The following is a 15,757-nucleotide window of genomic DNA, read 5'->3' as shown; positions in this document are numbered from 1 at the left end:
TGGGTGCTGGGAATGGAACCTGGGTCCTCTGGAAGAGTAGCCAGTGCTCTTAACTGCTGAGCCATCTCTCTGCCCCCCCCCCCCAAATCTGGATATTATTAGTAAGTGATGCAACCGACTGCTGGAGGGGTGAGAGTGCCTGCAGAGGGGGGTACAGGTCAGTCGGTAAGGGCATGTCCCACCACGCACCTCTCCATCAGTCTGGTACTATGCATAATCACCTTTATTCCCCTGATAGCTGCCTAATAAAAACTCACATGACACAATAAAATGGCTTTTTAGTACAGTTTTTTTTTTTTTTTTAAGTGGGTGGGTTCACAAGTCAGGACAAAGGCTGGGCAGATGAAATGAAACCAGACTTTGGAAAAGAGCCACAGTGGGGAAGATAAGGGATCCTGCTTGCTTTAAGATACTCAAGGCAGCTCTGACTTTGACTCCAATCGAGGCTCAGTGAGCAGGCTGCAGAGCAGGTGCCTGCCTGTTTCCTGCCAAGCATGTCCTTACTGGGTGACTCCCGCGGAGTGCAGAAAGCAGGTGGCAGTGGAAACCTTTTGGTCAGAATGGAGTACACCCCACACTGCCGGCCTCAGAGCTGACCATGCGGCTCAGTGGTGAGGTGCTTAGAGCTTCTTGCCTTGCACCCACAGGTGCGAGCCCTACTCCCTTCGGCAGTGAGCACTGCCGCCCTGGTGGGTGGCCGCAGCTCCCCAGAGTTGTCTAAAGGTGGAGCTACAGGAGTTTGTAACCTGAAGCCTGTGTGGAGAGGACAGCTTACCCCGGTGGGTAATGCCACGGGTGGTCCTCTCGAGGAGAGGGGACACTTGATTGGAGACTATGGTGATGCTGGCCAGTGATAGGCCAGGGAGTGTGCACAGCAGCTGTCCCTAAAGCAGCGTGTAGGGACACACCTCCGGGGGGGGGGGTACACACAAACCCACCTCCCGGCATTTTAAGCCTCCGAGCTGCAGGCCCCTGGTGCAGACTACTAGGTACTTCCATGCTTTCTGGGACAGCTCATCACAGACAGGACGCGGGGTAGGTGGTCCTATGTCACACCTGAGGCTCTGGCTCTGGCTCTGGTTCTCTGGTGATGCTGCAGAAGCCAGGGCTATTTTGGCTTTAAGCTGGAAGGGCTTCTCTTTACAGTAGGTCTCACCCTTTATAGTGAGGGCCGTGGGCGTGCAGCAGTCAGACAGTTACCACTGTGGGGTCTCGGAGATGGTCTCTTCTCTTCACCTCAGAGACGCAGACTGAAGCCTGGTTCTAGGCATTCAAGTGCTCTACTTAACACACTTCTGGTCTCGCTCTCCTGAAAGTGTATTTGAAGAGCGGTAAACTAGTCTCTTTCCTAACAGAGAAGCACGGACCTCCAGAGACCTGCCACTAGGCACACAGATACACAGGGGCTGCCCATCAGACCGAGGAGGAGGAGGAGGGGGAAGGGGAGGAGGAGGAGGAGGACTCAGTCTCATCACTTCTCCTGTGTGATCCTAAGTACTCCCATTAGTCCTTTTGTGGTTTCAATCTCATTGTTAAGCTTTCTGACTAACCTGACCTTGCAAATATACAAATATCCTTCTCGGCTCCCACGTACTATACTGTCGCCCCAGTTTGGCCCAAAGGGCTCAGATGACTAGTAACACAGACTACTTGTCCCATCTCACTGGGAGTGCGCTGTCTGCAACCCTCAAAGCAGCATGCTCTCGGCATTGAAAACAAGAGTGGGCAGCCGGCTGTCAGCACTGAAGGGGTCTCCTTTGAGAAGGCTATTCTATATGGCCAGGGTGATTTCAAACTCTCCATCCTCCTGCCTCACCTCCTGGGTGCTAGGATTACAGGGAGTGCAACACCTGGCTTCAGCCTGTTTATCAGTGTGGTCATGAGGCAGGCTTTCCACCATAGCTGGAGTGCCTGTGCATTTCCCTTTTCTCGCCTAATACTTTGTATGTGGTGTGTGTTTCCGGAGACAACCTGCAGAAGCTGGTTCTGTCCTTCCAACATGTGGGTCTTGAGGAGTAAATGCAGCTGGTCAGGCTCTATGTCATGGGTTTTACCCTCTGAGCCATCTCACCAAATGATTGTTTTTAATAAAATACATGCAAGTCCTTGTGCTCAACCCAGGACTGCAAACACTTGCACACACAAAAAACCAGCCAACAAATTCAAACCAAACACACTAAAGGTCAGAGCAAAATGGAACTAACAACCGTATCACAGCGACAGGTGTGCACTGGGCATTTTCACTAGGACTTGCCAACATCTGATCTTTCAAGGCTTTCATTTTAAATGCTGGGAACTGTAGGGGACTGTTATTGGATGCACAGACCAGCCCCTGGGTCTGCGTGGGGAAAGCCTCTTTGCTCACTGGTAGCTTACTCTTATGTGATGGGACAATCCTGAGAAGACTGTTTCCTGTTGATGAGGTTGGACAGACCTCACTCACACCAGGAAAGAATCCAACAGTAAGCTACAACCCTCTAGGGAGAGTTTTGGTTTCTTTAAAAGCACAAACCTTTATGCGAATGTTTTAACCACAGGTGTGGGGTGTGGGGCAGCAGCTGACTGTGATTTGTCTCATGCTCTGTCAGGGGTGTGATTATGTCAGCTGAAGATAGTTTAAGAGCCTGCTGTTGCCGTCTGCAGCTTGGAGATACCCTGACTTCGGAGATTAGACTTGCCCCAAGGAACCTCATGTCCCTAATCAGCAGGAAGTAGTCTAATGATGTCGATGCCCCCTTTCCCCTCCAGCCCTTCTTACCTACCTAGTGTTGGGGGTGGGGTGTAAGGCTGAAGGAGGGAGGTCAGTAAAAAACCCAATAAAGTAGCCGAGAGTCTCATTATACCACCCAGCCTTTTAGTTTCTGCTAAGCTAAGCAGACCAACCTTGACCTTGAGATGCCAAAGCTTTTAAATTCAGACTCCATTTTAGAGAACCTGAGCCTAGCTCCAGTCTCTAGGTTAAACCCCAAGAGCAGAGCTTTCAGGTTACACCCCGAACAAGACCAGTGTCTCCAGGTCATTCCCCCAACAAACCTGCACCAGAGGTTACAAGCCCACCCCTTGCCTAAGGACAACCAATGTAGAGTAGAGCAGAAGTTAAGTTTATGATATGACTCCCAGCATCAGCTAATTGTGTTAAAGGCCACAGCAGTTTTCCAATTAGATGCTTGCATAACGTGCAATTGTATTCCCTGCTTGTTGCTTACTAAAAAGCTTTGCCATGATAGACATTCAGGGTTCCCCCACCACCATCTCTGATGGTGGTGCATTGGGGAGGGGGGGGGGGCCCGAGCCAGCTCAAATAGAATAAAGACCCTGCTGTCAGTTGCTTCAGTTGGGCTCCTGTGCGTTTTTGGGGATCACTAACTTTTCCCTAGCACAATCACCTCACTGTGCTGCCCAGATGGCTTCTGCCCGGAGAAGCCGGGATTATAGTGTGTACCAGCACAGCTGGCTGATTTCTTGTGTAGTCTGAGTACCACTCTCAGCTCCTTGGAAGCCTGGTATGGATGATACAGTGAAACCGAGTCTAAAACGGGCACAGGGGTTAGCATTAGGCAGACGCTACTGCTGTATCCATCTCTAGCAGCTCAACTGGGCTATAATTCATCTCTAGGCTGTGGATTCAGGGATTTTATGATTTTTCATGGCTGGAATGAGTGGCCCCCATAGAAATACATGTATATAAGTTTTGTAAGACAGGGTTTCTCTGTGTAGCCCTGGCTGTCCTAGCTTTGTAGACTAGGCTGGCCTTGAACTCGGAGTGCTTAAAAGGAGCGAGCCACCATGTATTAGGCCCATCTATTTGAACTGCTGGTTCCCAGCTGGTGGAATTGTTTGGGAAGGATTAGGAGTGACCTTGTTGGGGGAGGTGTGTCACTGGGGTGGGCTTTGAGGTTCAAACACTCCTGTGGTTCCCAGTGCTCACTGTGCCTCCTGCTTGTGGATCAAGATGTGAACTCTCAGCTGTTTCTTCTCTTGGCCACTAAGGGCTCTAACCCTCTGAAACCATAAGCTGAATTAAACACTTTCTTTTTTAAAGTACCCTAGTTGTGGGGTTTTATCATACCATTACAGAGATAAGTACAATGATTATCTTGGTTATTTCTGGCTGAGGTAATTCAAAAGACAATCTTAGTTACTGAACTGGAAATGTATAAAAAGCTTGATTTATTCTGAAAGATAACTTCAAAGTGCTTCAGTCAGAAAAACACAAAATACAGGTTTAAAGCCACCAGTGTAATATTTAGACCTAAAGAGGAGAAAGGACGGAGCTCAGCTATTATTCCTACACAGGAACCATGGTGCCTGCCTGGGTGCGCTCAGCCTTGGTATAGGTGGTTCAGATCTTCCAGAGGGTGTCTGGGTACGTTCAGAAATCCCCAGTCTTGGCTTCTCTCACAGAAAGCAGAGATCCTGCGTTCTTTTGTGCCTTCTCTTTTGAGGTAGCTGGTCCCACCAGAGAGAAGAATAAAGCTGTAGACAACAGAACAAGACTACTTTGTAGGGCTTGTTCTGATCACCACAGAAGTCCTGCTTCCAAGGCTGGCAGGGAGCCATGGAGGGCACAGGGGAGCGGGCAGGAGGCAGGGTCTCTCCTCAGTGTAATTTTAAGAAGACAAAGTACAAGGTAACACGGCAGGGCACTGGCTCTGCAGTGGGTTCTACAGACTCATGAGCTGATTTTCCTGTGAATTACAGCAGACAGCCAGATACACAGAAGCACAGAGGGAACACAGCTCTGGGGACCTGTGGTAGGAATTTGGAAGGCAGCTGCTATGAGGTGCCAACTGGGTAGAAGTGCCAGGGTGGAGTGTGGAGAGATGCCCTTCTCAGGAGTGAATGTGGCAGCTTTCTATAGGAGGGAACCAGTAGCAGCTGGAGTGTGGGCATATCAGACAGAGGGCAATACTCTTGCATATGCCAAGTGTCAGGCAAGGGACAGGACCCAGCACTGGCCAGGAGAGGGATCTGGGAGGAACAGGACCACCCACCCCTTCACATGAAGGAAGGAAGGAAGGGGGTGGGGCTAGAATTCTAGCACCAACGGGAACGTTTTGACAGAAACAGACCACAAGGCTCATGGCTGCAGCAGCTCTGTGAATTTTAACACTGTGGACCCAGGGCATGGAAAGGGAGGTCCACAAAGGGGAGTCAGGGAGCGAAGCAGCAGCTTACACATGTACCTGGAGGAGGGAGGCCAGGGAGTGAAGCAGCAGTTTACACATGTACCTCGAGGAGGGAGGCCAGGTCCAGCAGCCACACCTCCAAAGGCCCAGGAGGAAGGAAGCTGGGCTGGCTCACAGCACAGCAGGAAACAGGGCTATACCACAGGGCATGTGAGGAGTGGAGTGCTCCACACCCAAGGTGACATACTGAAGAAGACATGAGCCTGAGTATGGCTCCCTTTCCTGCTGTAGGTCCTCCTGCATTTCTTCATCCTAGGATCCTGCTTGCTCAGGTGGAGGAAGGAGCCCACAGGTCAGAGACAGGAAGGGACAAGAGGGAGCTACACACAGCAGAGAAGAAAGAAACACCTTGAATGACAGATGAAGAAGTGTTCTCAGAGGCCACTGAGTCCTGCTGAGATGACACGACCAACAGAGAGCTCCTAGTAAAGAATTTTGAACCTTGTGTAGACACAGCAGTTGGGAGGCAGGAAGCGTATTACAAAGGCCTGGTAGAGAACCAGCCTTCCTTCAGAGGGAGAGAAGCAGAATGTGGAGGGGAAGAGACAGGGTGAATGAGAGCAAGCGGCAGCCGTGGATGGATGGACACAGTCAGATCAGGTTCTGTGGCCAGCAAGGGCCACACAGGATCAGACAGTGAGGACCGGTGGGGAGCAACAATGGACGCAAGTGAGGGAACAGGGAGCCCAGCACCCCGTCCTCCTGGAGACAGCAGCCTGAAGGAGAGGGCTGCGAGGGGAGAGGCACGGACAGCGCCCACTCAGTTACAGAGTGACGGGATGCTCCTGGAACGCTGACGCCCAGAATGAGGAGGCCACCACCCTCAACTCTCGGCAGCTGTGATTACCCCTGTGGAGACAGGTCTGCTAACATTCAGTATGGGGGGAGAAGTCGCAAGGCCTATCGACAGGACAGGCAGTTAACAGATGCTGAGGAGACTTTCCTTGGTGGGGCAGCTGCCCAGGCAGGTGCCATGTTGTGACAGTGCTCCCAGCCACGGAACTGATCGTGGATGGGATCATTCCCTTGTCTGTTGTTGGTGCCTTATGTGGGATGGGCAGATGACACGATTCCAGTACCTTCAGAAGTCCTGAGACTTGTAGAGCGCACAGTCACTGCCCACATCCCACTCCATCCTCTGGAAGAAGAAGACCACGATGCTCTCCAGTAGTAAGCCACTCAGCACGATCAACAGGGAGAGCCTCCGGTTCGTGTTCAGGGTCACTAGAAAGCAAAGCAGCAACTCTCGTGACATGGCAGGCCTGTGAGCTGCATGGTGGTGAGAACCAACCAGAGGAAACCTACCCTGCTTCAATCTACACTGTCCTAAGCAAAGCAATGAGCTCTTCTCAAGCAAAGAGGCAGAAGCCCATGAAATAAAGAGAAAATAAAGCGGGCTGTGGTGGCACCTGCCTGTAACCCCAGCTCTTGGAAGCTTCATACAGGAGTACTGCCATGAGTTTAAGGGCAGCCTTGGCTATACAGGGAGACTGTCTCAGAACACTACCACCATCCAGCCATCCAACTTGAAGGTTTAAGGAGACGGTCAGGCAGCAGCTTCATTCACAGCAGTGCTTTTCATAGTGCCTAAAACCTAAGACTTATCTGGCAGGCAGATACTGTTTTACTTTGGGAGGCAGGCACCTGGTATTTTCACTTGGCCAGACAACTGTTCAGTCCTGTAATTCTGGACAAGCCATTTGTTCCTCACAGCCACTCATAAAGCACTGGTAACAAAAGGTGCTGCCTCTCCTACAGGAGAGATGCTGTGGATGCATGAGCTCTGAAGACTCACAGCACCATATGACCGAACTATCTGCTGTATGTAGGGTGCCACTGACATATGCAGGACCAGCATGGGTCTGTGGAGGGGTCACGGTCACCAAGTCTGATGCCCTGGGGCCAGAACTTCAGCCTTCCAGAAGGCTGGAGGCTGACATGTCAAATGAGAAAGCACACACTCACCTCTGACTGCCTGGAAATTTGAGGTCAGGACAAACACTTTAATGAGCCTGAGACACAGAGGGGTGTAGTCATGTTCCCAGATGACTGCTGGGATTAGCAGGAGCTTCCCGTAGCTGGACAGCAACAGCGCTTTCAGCAGCAGAACCAAGTCGGGTGCTCGTTTTGCTGTCATGGGCTGCTGTACCCACAGGAAAGCAAACATGCCAGTAAGAAAGGCAGCTTGTTCTATGGAGCAAAGGAGAAACACAGCCGTCTCACCCGGTCTAAACCCAGAAACCTAAAACTCCTAGCTCCAGCACAGAACGCGGCTGATACCTAAGAAACTCATCAACAGCTCACCTTTCTCTCTCACACCCAAGTACACGCACACCCATGGACTTCAGGTCAAACCCCACTGGCATGGCTTTAAAACATAGTTTTCAATAGGTTTTAGAGGTTTGTTTGTTTTTTGTTTTTTGGTTTTTTTTCCTTTTTGGGCAGGGGTGAGGGCTGGTGCCTTGCTACAATGCCCAGGTTGCTCTCAAACTTCTGACTTTACTGTACCGCAAAGTTCTGGGATCATATCTGAGATTATAGATACGAGCCACCAATCCTGAGAATGATCTGCTTTAAAGCTTGAAATTATGTTTTGGCTCTTGGGTTCAGTGATATGCTTGAGGGGGTTTTGTTTGTTTGTTTTTTTAAGTTTTTTTTGAGACAGGGTTTCTCTGTATAACCCTGGCTGTCTTGGAACTCAAGAGATCTGCTTGCCTCTGCGTCCCAAGTGCTGGAATCAAAGGCTTGCGCCAGCCAGCTGAGTATTTTTTTAATGTTTATTTTAATTTTAGTTATCTGTGCCTGTCTGTGTGTGGGTATATGTATATGAGAGCCGGTGTCTGTGGAGGCCAGAGGAGGGCATCTGATCCCTAGAAGCAGAGTCACGGGTAGCCGTGAGACACCCAGTGTGGGTGCTGGAACCAAACTTGGGTACACTGGCAGAGTAGTACATGGTGCTGACCACCGAGCTGCTTCTGCAGTCCCCCTTAGTATTAGTATCTGTAAGATGTATATGGTGATAAATCCTGTGCATTTCAGACTGATGTGCATCACGGTTATTAAAGTCATAAGCCCAAGAGAACAAGTCGCACCCCCGCCATTCTAGACTCTCAGAGGGAGAGAACATCAGGGTTTTTTTCTTTTTTAAAAGATTTATTTATTTATTATATATAAGTACACTGTAGCTTTCTTTAGACACACCAGAAGAGGGCATCAGATCTCATTACAGATGGTTGTGAGCCAACATCTGGTTGCTGGGATTTGAACTCAGGATCTTTGGAAGAGCAGTCAATGCTCTTAACCACTGAACCATCTCTCTAGCCCCCAGGGTTTTTTTCATTGTGCAACTCCAGGGCCTATCCCATGAACACTGAGGAATCTTTAGGTAAGTCAGCACTGCTGCACAGTGAATGCTAGTCCCACTCTAACAGGACAGGCTCAGGTTGGAGGGTATGTCCACCTGTATGCAACCCTTCATTCAGCCACCCAAATAAATGCCTACTGAGCAGCTATGGTGGGCCCAACCCTCAGGAGTTTCACATAAGAGGGTGAAGGCAGGTCAGCAAGAAGTCAGTAACAACCACAGCACTGTATTAGGAGAGATGGTGTGCACCCTGGGGGGCACAGCAGAGCGAGTCAGAAAGTAGGGCTGTTGGGGAGAAGGTAGAGGTGGCATCAGGGGTCACAAAGATGAGGTTGAAGCCAAGACCCCAGCGACATGAAGTCAGGCATGGAGCCACCGTGGACACGCCCCAGAGTAAAGGGAAAGCCAGCTCTCAGGCCATCCGCTGGAGGCTTGCCATGCCCAGAGCAGCCGGGTCAGAGAAGGCTCGAGCGGGGGCAGGAGGTGCACTGAGACCCATGGGGAGGAAGGGGCTCGTTCCACTTCACAGACCCCCGTCACTGTACAGAAAGATCCATATGGGCACTGGGCTGACCAGAAAGGGGACATTTTGTGTGGAGAAGAGACCTTGGGGGAACAGTGCCAGGGCCACATTACTCTAGCTTGTCTAAAGTCCCAGGCAGGCATGGAGGCAGTGGGGAGCAGGGGCAGAGCTATCCTGAAGATGGAATGACCGAGGCTATCAACAACTGTACTGATGGATTCAAGGGGGCTTTAGTGGGACACAAGACAAAGCAAGAAGGTAATGTTTAGTTTCATGCTCAGGACAAGGGACTGAGGTGTGTATCTTACTTACCAAAGTAGACCTGGCCTCCAGTTCCTCCCAGCATCCCTCAGTTCCTACCTGGCATACCCTGCCCCAACCTTGTACTTTACAGCTCCCTATATAATCTGAACATTTGGTTTGCTCTCTTTTCCTCTTCTCTGTAGCCTAGCACCCTTTCTCTTTTCCTCTTCCCGGTCTCCCTCCACCACCAGACCCCCAATCCATGGCGGCTCCCCTGGCCTCAATCCTTTGGAGCTGGTGAACTCACCAGAGAGCAACTTCCCAATAAACCTACCTTTAATATAATCTAATCTGGCTCGAATTGGCTCATTTCACAGGCAGGGAAATAACCTATCAGGCGATTCAGACAAACTCACACGGCAGGTTAGTGGCAGAGCTGAGATATGGCCTCTGTTCCTGTACTGCTGGTTGTCTCACCAGGTCTTAGCTTTGATCAGAACAGCGACGACCCGATGGCTAGCTAAATGCGGACTGCTCAGCATCTGCTTACCGAAAGAAGCGATCACAAACATCCTGTAGAAGTCCCACTCCTTGGCATACCGGATCACGTCATCGGGGGCTGGACTCTGGCTTGAGTCCTGCAGCTGCCACCACCGCAGGTATGCTTCACAAAGCAAACAGAACATGCAGAGTTTCCCATGGATCTGACAGTCAAAGACAGTGTCACTGGGTCAGGTAAAGAAGCCGTGAGCTGAAGGCATGCCAAGAGGCACACCGCAGCTAAGCAGGCTGGAACTCCAGACAGGCCTCCTGCCTCAGCCTTCCAAGTACTTTAAATGTGTACACACAACTCAGGAGTTGTGCTGAGAGTGAACCATGTGGATTTCCAATGTTACTAACTGGCTAATTACATTCTTCATCCATGTTACAAGTTCTTAACTGGCAGTGACTAGACCCTAGCGTGTACCACCCCCCTCCCCCAGAGCCAGACAGTCACGTTTATGTGACTTACACAGGTGGAAATAGTCAGAACTGTTTCGGAATAGACTGTTTCACTGTGTGCGTTTGGTTTTCTCTGTGTCCCTGACTGTCTCAGAACTAACTCATTTTGTAGACCAGGTTGGCCTCCCTCTTAAAGTGTTGGAGTTAAAGGTGTGTACTACCACACCCAGCTAATTTAAAGATTTTAGCACACCACATAAGCTATTAGTCTGAACAGAAATTTAAAAAGAAGCAGCCTCAGGGCTGAAAAGAAAAAAAAACAACCTATCAACAGTAAAAGTAACCAGAAGCTCCTAAGATCTTAAATGTTTTATTTACTAGTTTCCCCAGCTGAACCACCTGTCCTGCAACCTGAGCTTTCTCAGGCACCAACAGTGGGGATGCATGTTTGGGATGTTTGTGAACCCGACCTGACCTGACCCAGTCTCAGGTTCTGAGGCTCCTCAGCTGGCGGGCACACAGGTCTCCTGGTTGCACTCTGGAAACATCTGGGAAGGATGCTCCTCAATGTCCCTCACAGAGATACTAACTGAGATCTGGGGAGGCCTCCCTCACCCCACCCAGGACATTGTCAGTGTGTAAGCAAGCTTGAAAATCAACACTCTGGTCACTTAGAAGGCCTTGATTACTTGGGGGGGCAGACCACCGCACTGTCTAGTTCTGACAAATTTAGGAGGGCCACACTAAGCAAATGAAAGCATAGACCCAGTTAAAATTTGAGTTTTAGATTCACAACAAATAACTTGTTTTAAGTACATCCCATGCAGTAATTAGCACAGACCGAATGCTAGAAAAATGTCACTGCTGGTCTGAGTTTCAAATTTAACTGATGTCTTGCATTCTCCTGTCAATTCAACCCAAACTATTAAGGCATGTAAGGTTCAAGATGAAAAGTGCAAATTTGAAAAAGACAACCTTAAATGTCAACCTTTCTGACTTGTTATTCATTTACTGCATTCTCTTAACAGCGGAGTGCAGTCTTCTTTTAAGGTTTGCTTCCTAGATCTGGGTACAATTGTTTCCTATTCTGTGTTGGATTCTGATTGTCTAATTAACACCTAGGGTGACAGACATTCTGCCCAAGTGTTCTGGAGAGACAGGCCTTCCACCTTAGGCGTCATGGAGGGCCTCGACACTGGTGACTGATGCCATTATTTACTTGATTCTTTGACTGGCCACATGTTGAGTTGGTTCTCCCAACTCTCTACAGCTATTCAGGGTGTGAAAAAATAATTCAAAGTATTAAAGCTGGTAGCTTCAAAAAGCTTAGTTAGGGAAGCTATGCTGAATGGTTTGGTGGCCACTGAGGTGTGAACGCAGTTTCATGTCAGAGAGATCATAGGCAAACACGGCACCATTCATTGGCTATGATGTCTTAATATCAATCTTTAACATCTGATTTTATTTGAGTTCTTATTTGACTGTTCTTGGACTACTTGTAATGAGACTGCTTATCTGAATAAAATACTAGCTGTTGGAAAAACAAAACAATAAAACTACCTATTGCACCAATAAAATACACATCCACATGTCTTAGGGGTGTTTGCAAACAGGACTGGCCTAGGAGGGAAGGCTGGATGTGGGCAGCACTGTTCCTTTGGTGGGGGTCCCTGGCTGGGAAAGGAGGGGACACAAAGCGAGTGAAGCCCTGGCACGTCTCCCTTAAGCAGCCTCGCCCTCTCAAGAGCATGCCTCTCTCATCGTAGTGGACTCAAACTGTGAGCTACCCCAAAGCTGCTGCTTCTCAGGTATTAGGTCAGAGCAGTGAGGTAAGCCACTCCACACCTAGCTAACTAGCTGCGGTTCGCTTTCTTCTGCTCAAAGTCACCAGTTTAAGAGGTGATCCGCTAGAGGCAACCAGACTATGCCGCAGGTCTCTCTCTGTGACCGCACCCTGGAGCTGTCTCTAAGCACTGCACACTCTTTTACATTCGTATCCATTTCTTCTAGAAAACTTGCAGACATGAGAGTGGAAAAAAAATTCCCAGTTACAATTGTTACATATTCTCTAACTCTATTTGAAACCGTTATTTCCTTTAAATGTAAAAGCATCAGGTAACATTAAAGAAATTTAAAGCCAAGGTTGGAAAGAAGGCGTGGCAGTTATGAGGACATATTGCTCTTTACAGAAGATAGGAGCTATGTTCCCAGAACCCATGAGAGGAGGCGCACAGCTGCCTGTGACTCTAGCTCCAGCTGCCACGGGCACCTGCAACAGGGTACACAAGCCCTTCCTCCTTCAACACACTCACACATAGTTTTAAAGATTTATAATACCATAACTTACATTTATTTTAGTGTTGAAAAGAATATGCCTGTAGGCCTGAGTTTTACATAAAATGGCATTAATCAAGATAATAACAGGGTCGTATTCGATATATTTGTCTACTGGTTTCTGGCAGGATTTCTGGGAAAAAATATAAAATAATATTAGAACATATTCTGACATTTTAAAGGATTTTCCCAACAAGGTATCTAGGCATCTATTCAAAATCCTCAGATCAAAAACGTTAACCAATGCAAGAAGTGGTTTCATGATGACTAAATATAAGCTTCTAGCTAGAAATACTAGTATTTTACATTTATACTCAAGAACCTACAAAGAGAGCCAGCTGTGGTAACAGGTAACTGTAACACCGGCATGGAAGACCAGAGGTAGGAAGATGCCGAGTCAGCAGGGCTGAAGAAGGAGACCCTGCCTCAAATCACACAACAAGACAGACAGAAGTCAGACAGGAATTTGACTTAAAGACCCATTCCAGGCACAAAAGTGTTTCAGAAGGCATTACTTTCAATTCCACTTTCAGTTTTTACGATTTCTTCAAAGTCAATCTCTCTAACACACTTTGGCTGACAGGCTGTGGTGTAGACTGTGGCTCTGGATCTGGAGATAAGTGTTCAACCAAGTTCCTATCCTAGCTTCTGAGAACTACAGGTGGACAACGATCAGGGTACAGTGTTAGCAATCCTAAGCCTGGGCTTTTCTCCAATGAGATCAAGAACTTGGAAAGAAAATGTTCTTTTTCTGCTACCACAGACACAGCAGAGAGCGCTACACTGTGTGCACAGGCTTGGGTTGTGCAGCCTGGGTCCATGTCACCCAAATCAAGACTCCCTCAGCTTCCAAATCACTTCCTCTCAAACACCTATACTGTGAGAAGAAGAATTAGAACTGGGTTGTTAAATCACATCAAATCACAGGTTGTTAGACAACCTATGGACATGGAAACAGTATTAGTTTCAAAGGTGCACCAATGCTACCATTCACTGAAAAAGAGAGTGGCTTCCATTCCAAGTGAACACTCTGAAAGACTGACAGGATAACAGGAACAGTATCCGGAGGCAGACCAGGATCACCTTTTAGTTACACCAAACCTAGAAAAAGTCAAGTGCATCGGAGAATTGTAACCCTGTATAACAGAACAAAGCGGACTCCTGTCCCCGGGAAGACACCACTGTAAGAAATATCATGCCTCTCCAGTTACCAGGTCAACTGGCAGTAGTGCTACTCCCTCAAATGTCAATCTGTCAAAATGGAGTCATAAAGGCTAACGCTTTTTCAATTACCTGTGAGTTAAGAGCAACCACTCTCAGATAGAGCTCAGGACAGAGGCCTCTTCCCAGATCTCTTTTCTTTGCACGGATGTGGAGCTTATATCTCTCCCCCCATGCATGAGGCGCAAGCCCAGAGGTGCAACATTAGTGCCCAGAGAAACTGTTAAGAATGGCAAGTCACTCTCTCTGTCTTTTCAAAAGCTATCTAAGTCCCACTTCCAGATAGTATCCCAAATGTCAGAACAGGGAGGCAGACAAATTTGGAAGCCGGAGGGGAAAGACCAGCATCAGGAAACACAGAACTCCTGTTCCTTCTGGACCATTTATTAGCCAGATGCTCGTGCTGTAGAGGCGACAGGACGAGAGCTCTCCTTCCCCAGAGCTTCATGGGCTCCAAGAAGCTAAATCACCTGGAGCCACCCACAATCCTCTAACCTCAGGGACCTTACAGTTTAGAAGACTAAGACAGCAGGCCATCTTGCCATCTGAAGACTGTTACAATGAGATGCCAGTGACCTCCACCCGAAGAACCTCCTTCTTCTTCTTTTTTTTTTTTATAACTGAGATTTCTCTGATTTATTTTAAACTTCAGTATATTTGAAAAGCACCTTGATTTACAACTTTTTTTGTTTTACAACAAAGACTTCAGAAATACTTCCACATTGGAACATGGAATTTGGGGTAACCCGTGTTCCCAGGCTAAAATCAATCATATTTGACTCCAGAATAAATTATCTCTTAGGACTTTTGAGGTAAACATTGTGGTTTTGCGTCAACAGAGACTGAATTGCAAAAGCACCCGTCTCAGGCAGTAGAAAAACAGACTGGAAAACTGACCGAATAGCTGTAGTTCAGTTCCTCGTAGATTATATGGGCTGTCTTTCACCTCGAGAACCTCCTTCAACTACCCTCTGTCCATCCATCCTCTTTTCACGGTACCCAACACATAGGGAGCACGCTGACTTTAGTGGACCTGATGGATCCGTGGGTGCTTTCCCACCAGAACTCTCTCCACTGCTTCCCCCTGCATTCACTTTGAGTATAAAGAGGAAACACTCATTCTCTCTCTCTCCCTCTCTTGCTCTTCTGGACCTCCCGCTTCCACCTCCCAACTGCAGAGATTACAGGCGTGGTGCTGGAGACGGAATCTAAGGCATGTCAGGCAAACATCCTACAAACCGAGCAACGTCCCCGGCCGTGGTAAATGTTTTCCATTTCGGTTAAATTGTTGTATTATTTACTATTAAATTGACAACTACACCGAAAAGACAGTTTTCTTCTAAGAACTCTCTACAGTACCGGACCTCAAACACTGCTTCCATCTCCTCAGGCTCAACAAGAGAACGACACGCTTCCTGCTACAATTCCTATTTCCTTAGTGAATCACATCTCTCTCCATCACTCGTTTATTCGTTTGAGACAGTCTCTCTCTCTCTAGGCAACCGAGGCTGGCGTCCAACTCGTGATCCTCCTCCTGCCTGGCATGCAAGTGGAGTGCTGGAGTCACAGAAACGCGCCAGCACTCCTGGGTGCCACAAGTCTTAGAACATCATGGCCTAGGCAGTCGTCAAGCACATCCTTGCTTTCTCTTTCACACCAACATAAGGACCACTCCTCCCCCACGTGCTCAAGCTCTCAGGCCTCGCCCGGGACCACAGCAGGATCGGATCCGCCTTCCTAGCCGCGCCCCGCCCCCCGGTGCGCTCACGCAGATGGTTATCTTGAGCACGCCGTGGCTGTAGTCCCGGTACAGCTCCTGAGCCTCCCGGTTGCACTCGATACAACGATACAGGCAAGAGGATGAAGCCGCCGCCGCGCCTTCCGTGCCTTTCCCGGACCGCGTCCCCCTACGCCCGCCGGTCCCCATGGCCACTCTAGGGA

General features: G+C 48.7%; 1 protein-coding gene across 1 annotated transcript; it reads right to left on the bottom strand.

Moving 5' to 3' along the window:
- Window positions 1–4,065: 4,065 nt before the first annotated feature.
- Arv1 (ARV1 homolog, fatty acid homeostasis modulator) lies at window positions 4,066–15,743 on the bottom strand. Its single transcript, XM_021220726.2, has 6 exons — window positions 15,585–15,743; window positions 12,609–12,728; window positions 9,870–10,023; window positions 7,155–7,379; window positions 6,269–6,413; window positions 4,066–4,476 (listed from the first exon to the last, which is right to left on the bottom strand). The coding sequence occupies exons 1-5, from the start codon at window positions 15,741–15,743 to the stop codon at window positions 6,271–6,273; spliced, it is 801 nt and encodes a 266-aa protein (XP_021076385.1). The 3' UTR covers window positions 4,066–4,476; window positions 6,269–6,270.
- Between the last annotated feature and the right edge of the window lie 14 nt (window positions 15,744–15,757).

The sequence above is a fragment of the Mus pahari genome, chromosome 20 (assembly GCF_900095145.1).
Source record: "Mus pahari chromosome 20, PAHARI_EIJ_v1.1, whole genome shotgun sequence".
NCBI lineage: Eukaryota > Metazoa > Chordata > Mammalia > Rodentia > Muridae > Mus > Mus pahari.
Note: the sequence above shows the minus strand (reverse complement) of the source record. Positions and strands in the feature narration are given on the sequence as shown.

What these genes read in the sequence shown, in the direction of transcription:
- Arv1 (XM_021220726.2), bottom strand. Translation starts at nt 15,743, where the DNA reads ATGGGGACCGGCGGGCGTAGGGGGACGCGGTCCGGGAAAGGCACGGAA. An exon ending in TGCTCAAGATAACCATCTGC is followed by an intron (nt 12,729 to 15,584) that starts GTGAGCGCACCG and finishes ATTTTTTCCCAG; the next exon opens with AAATCCTGCCAGAAACCAGT. An exon ending in GTTTGTGATCGCTTCTTTCG is followed by an intron (nt 7,380 to 9,869) that starts GTAAGCAGATGC and finishes TTTGCTCCATAG; the next exon opens with AACAAGCTGCCTTTCTTACT.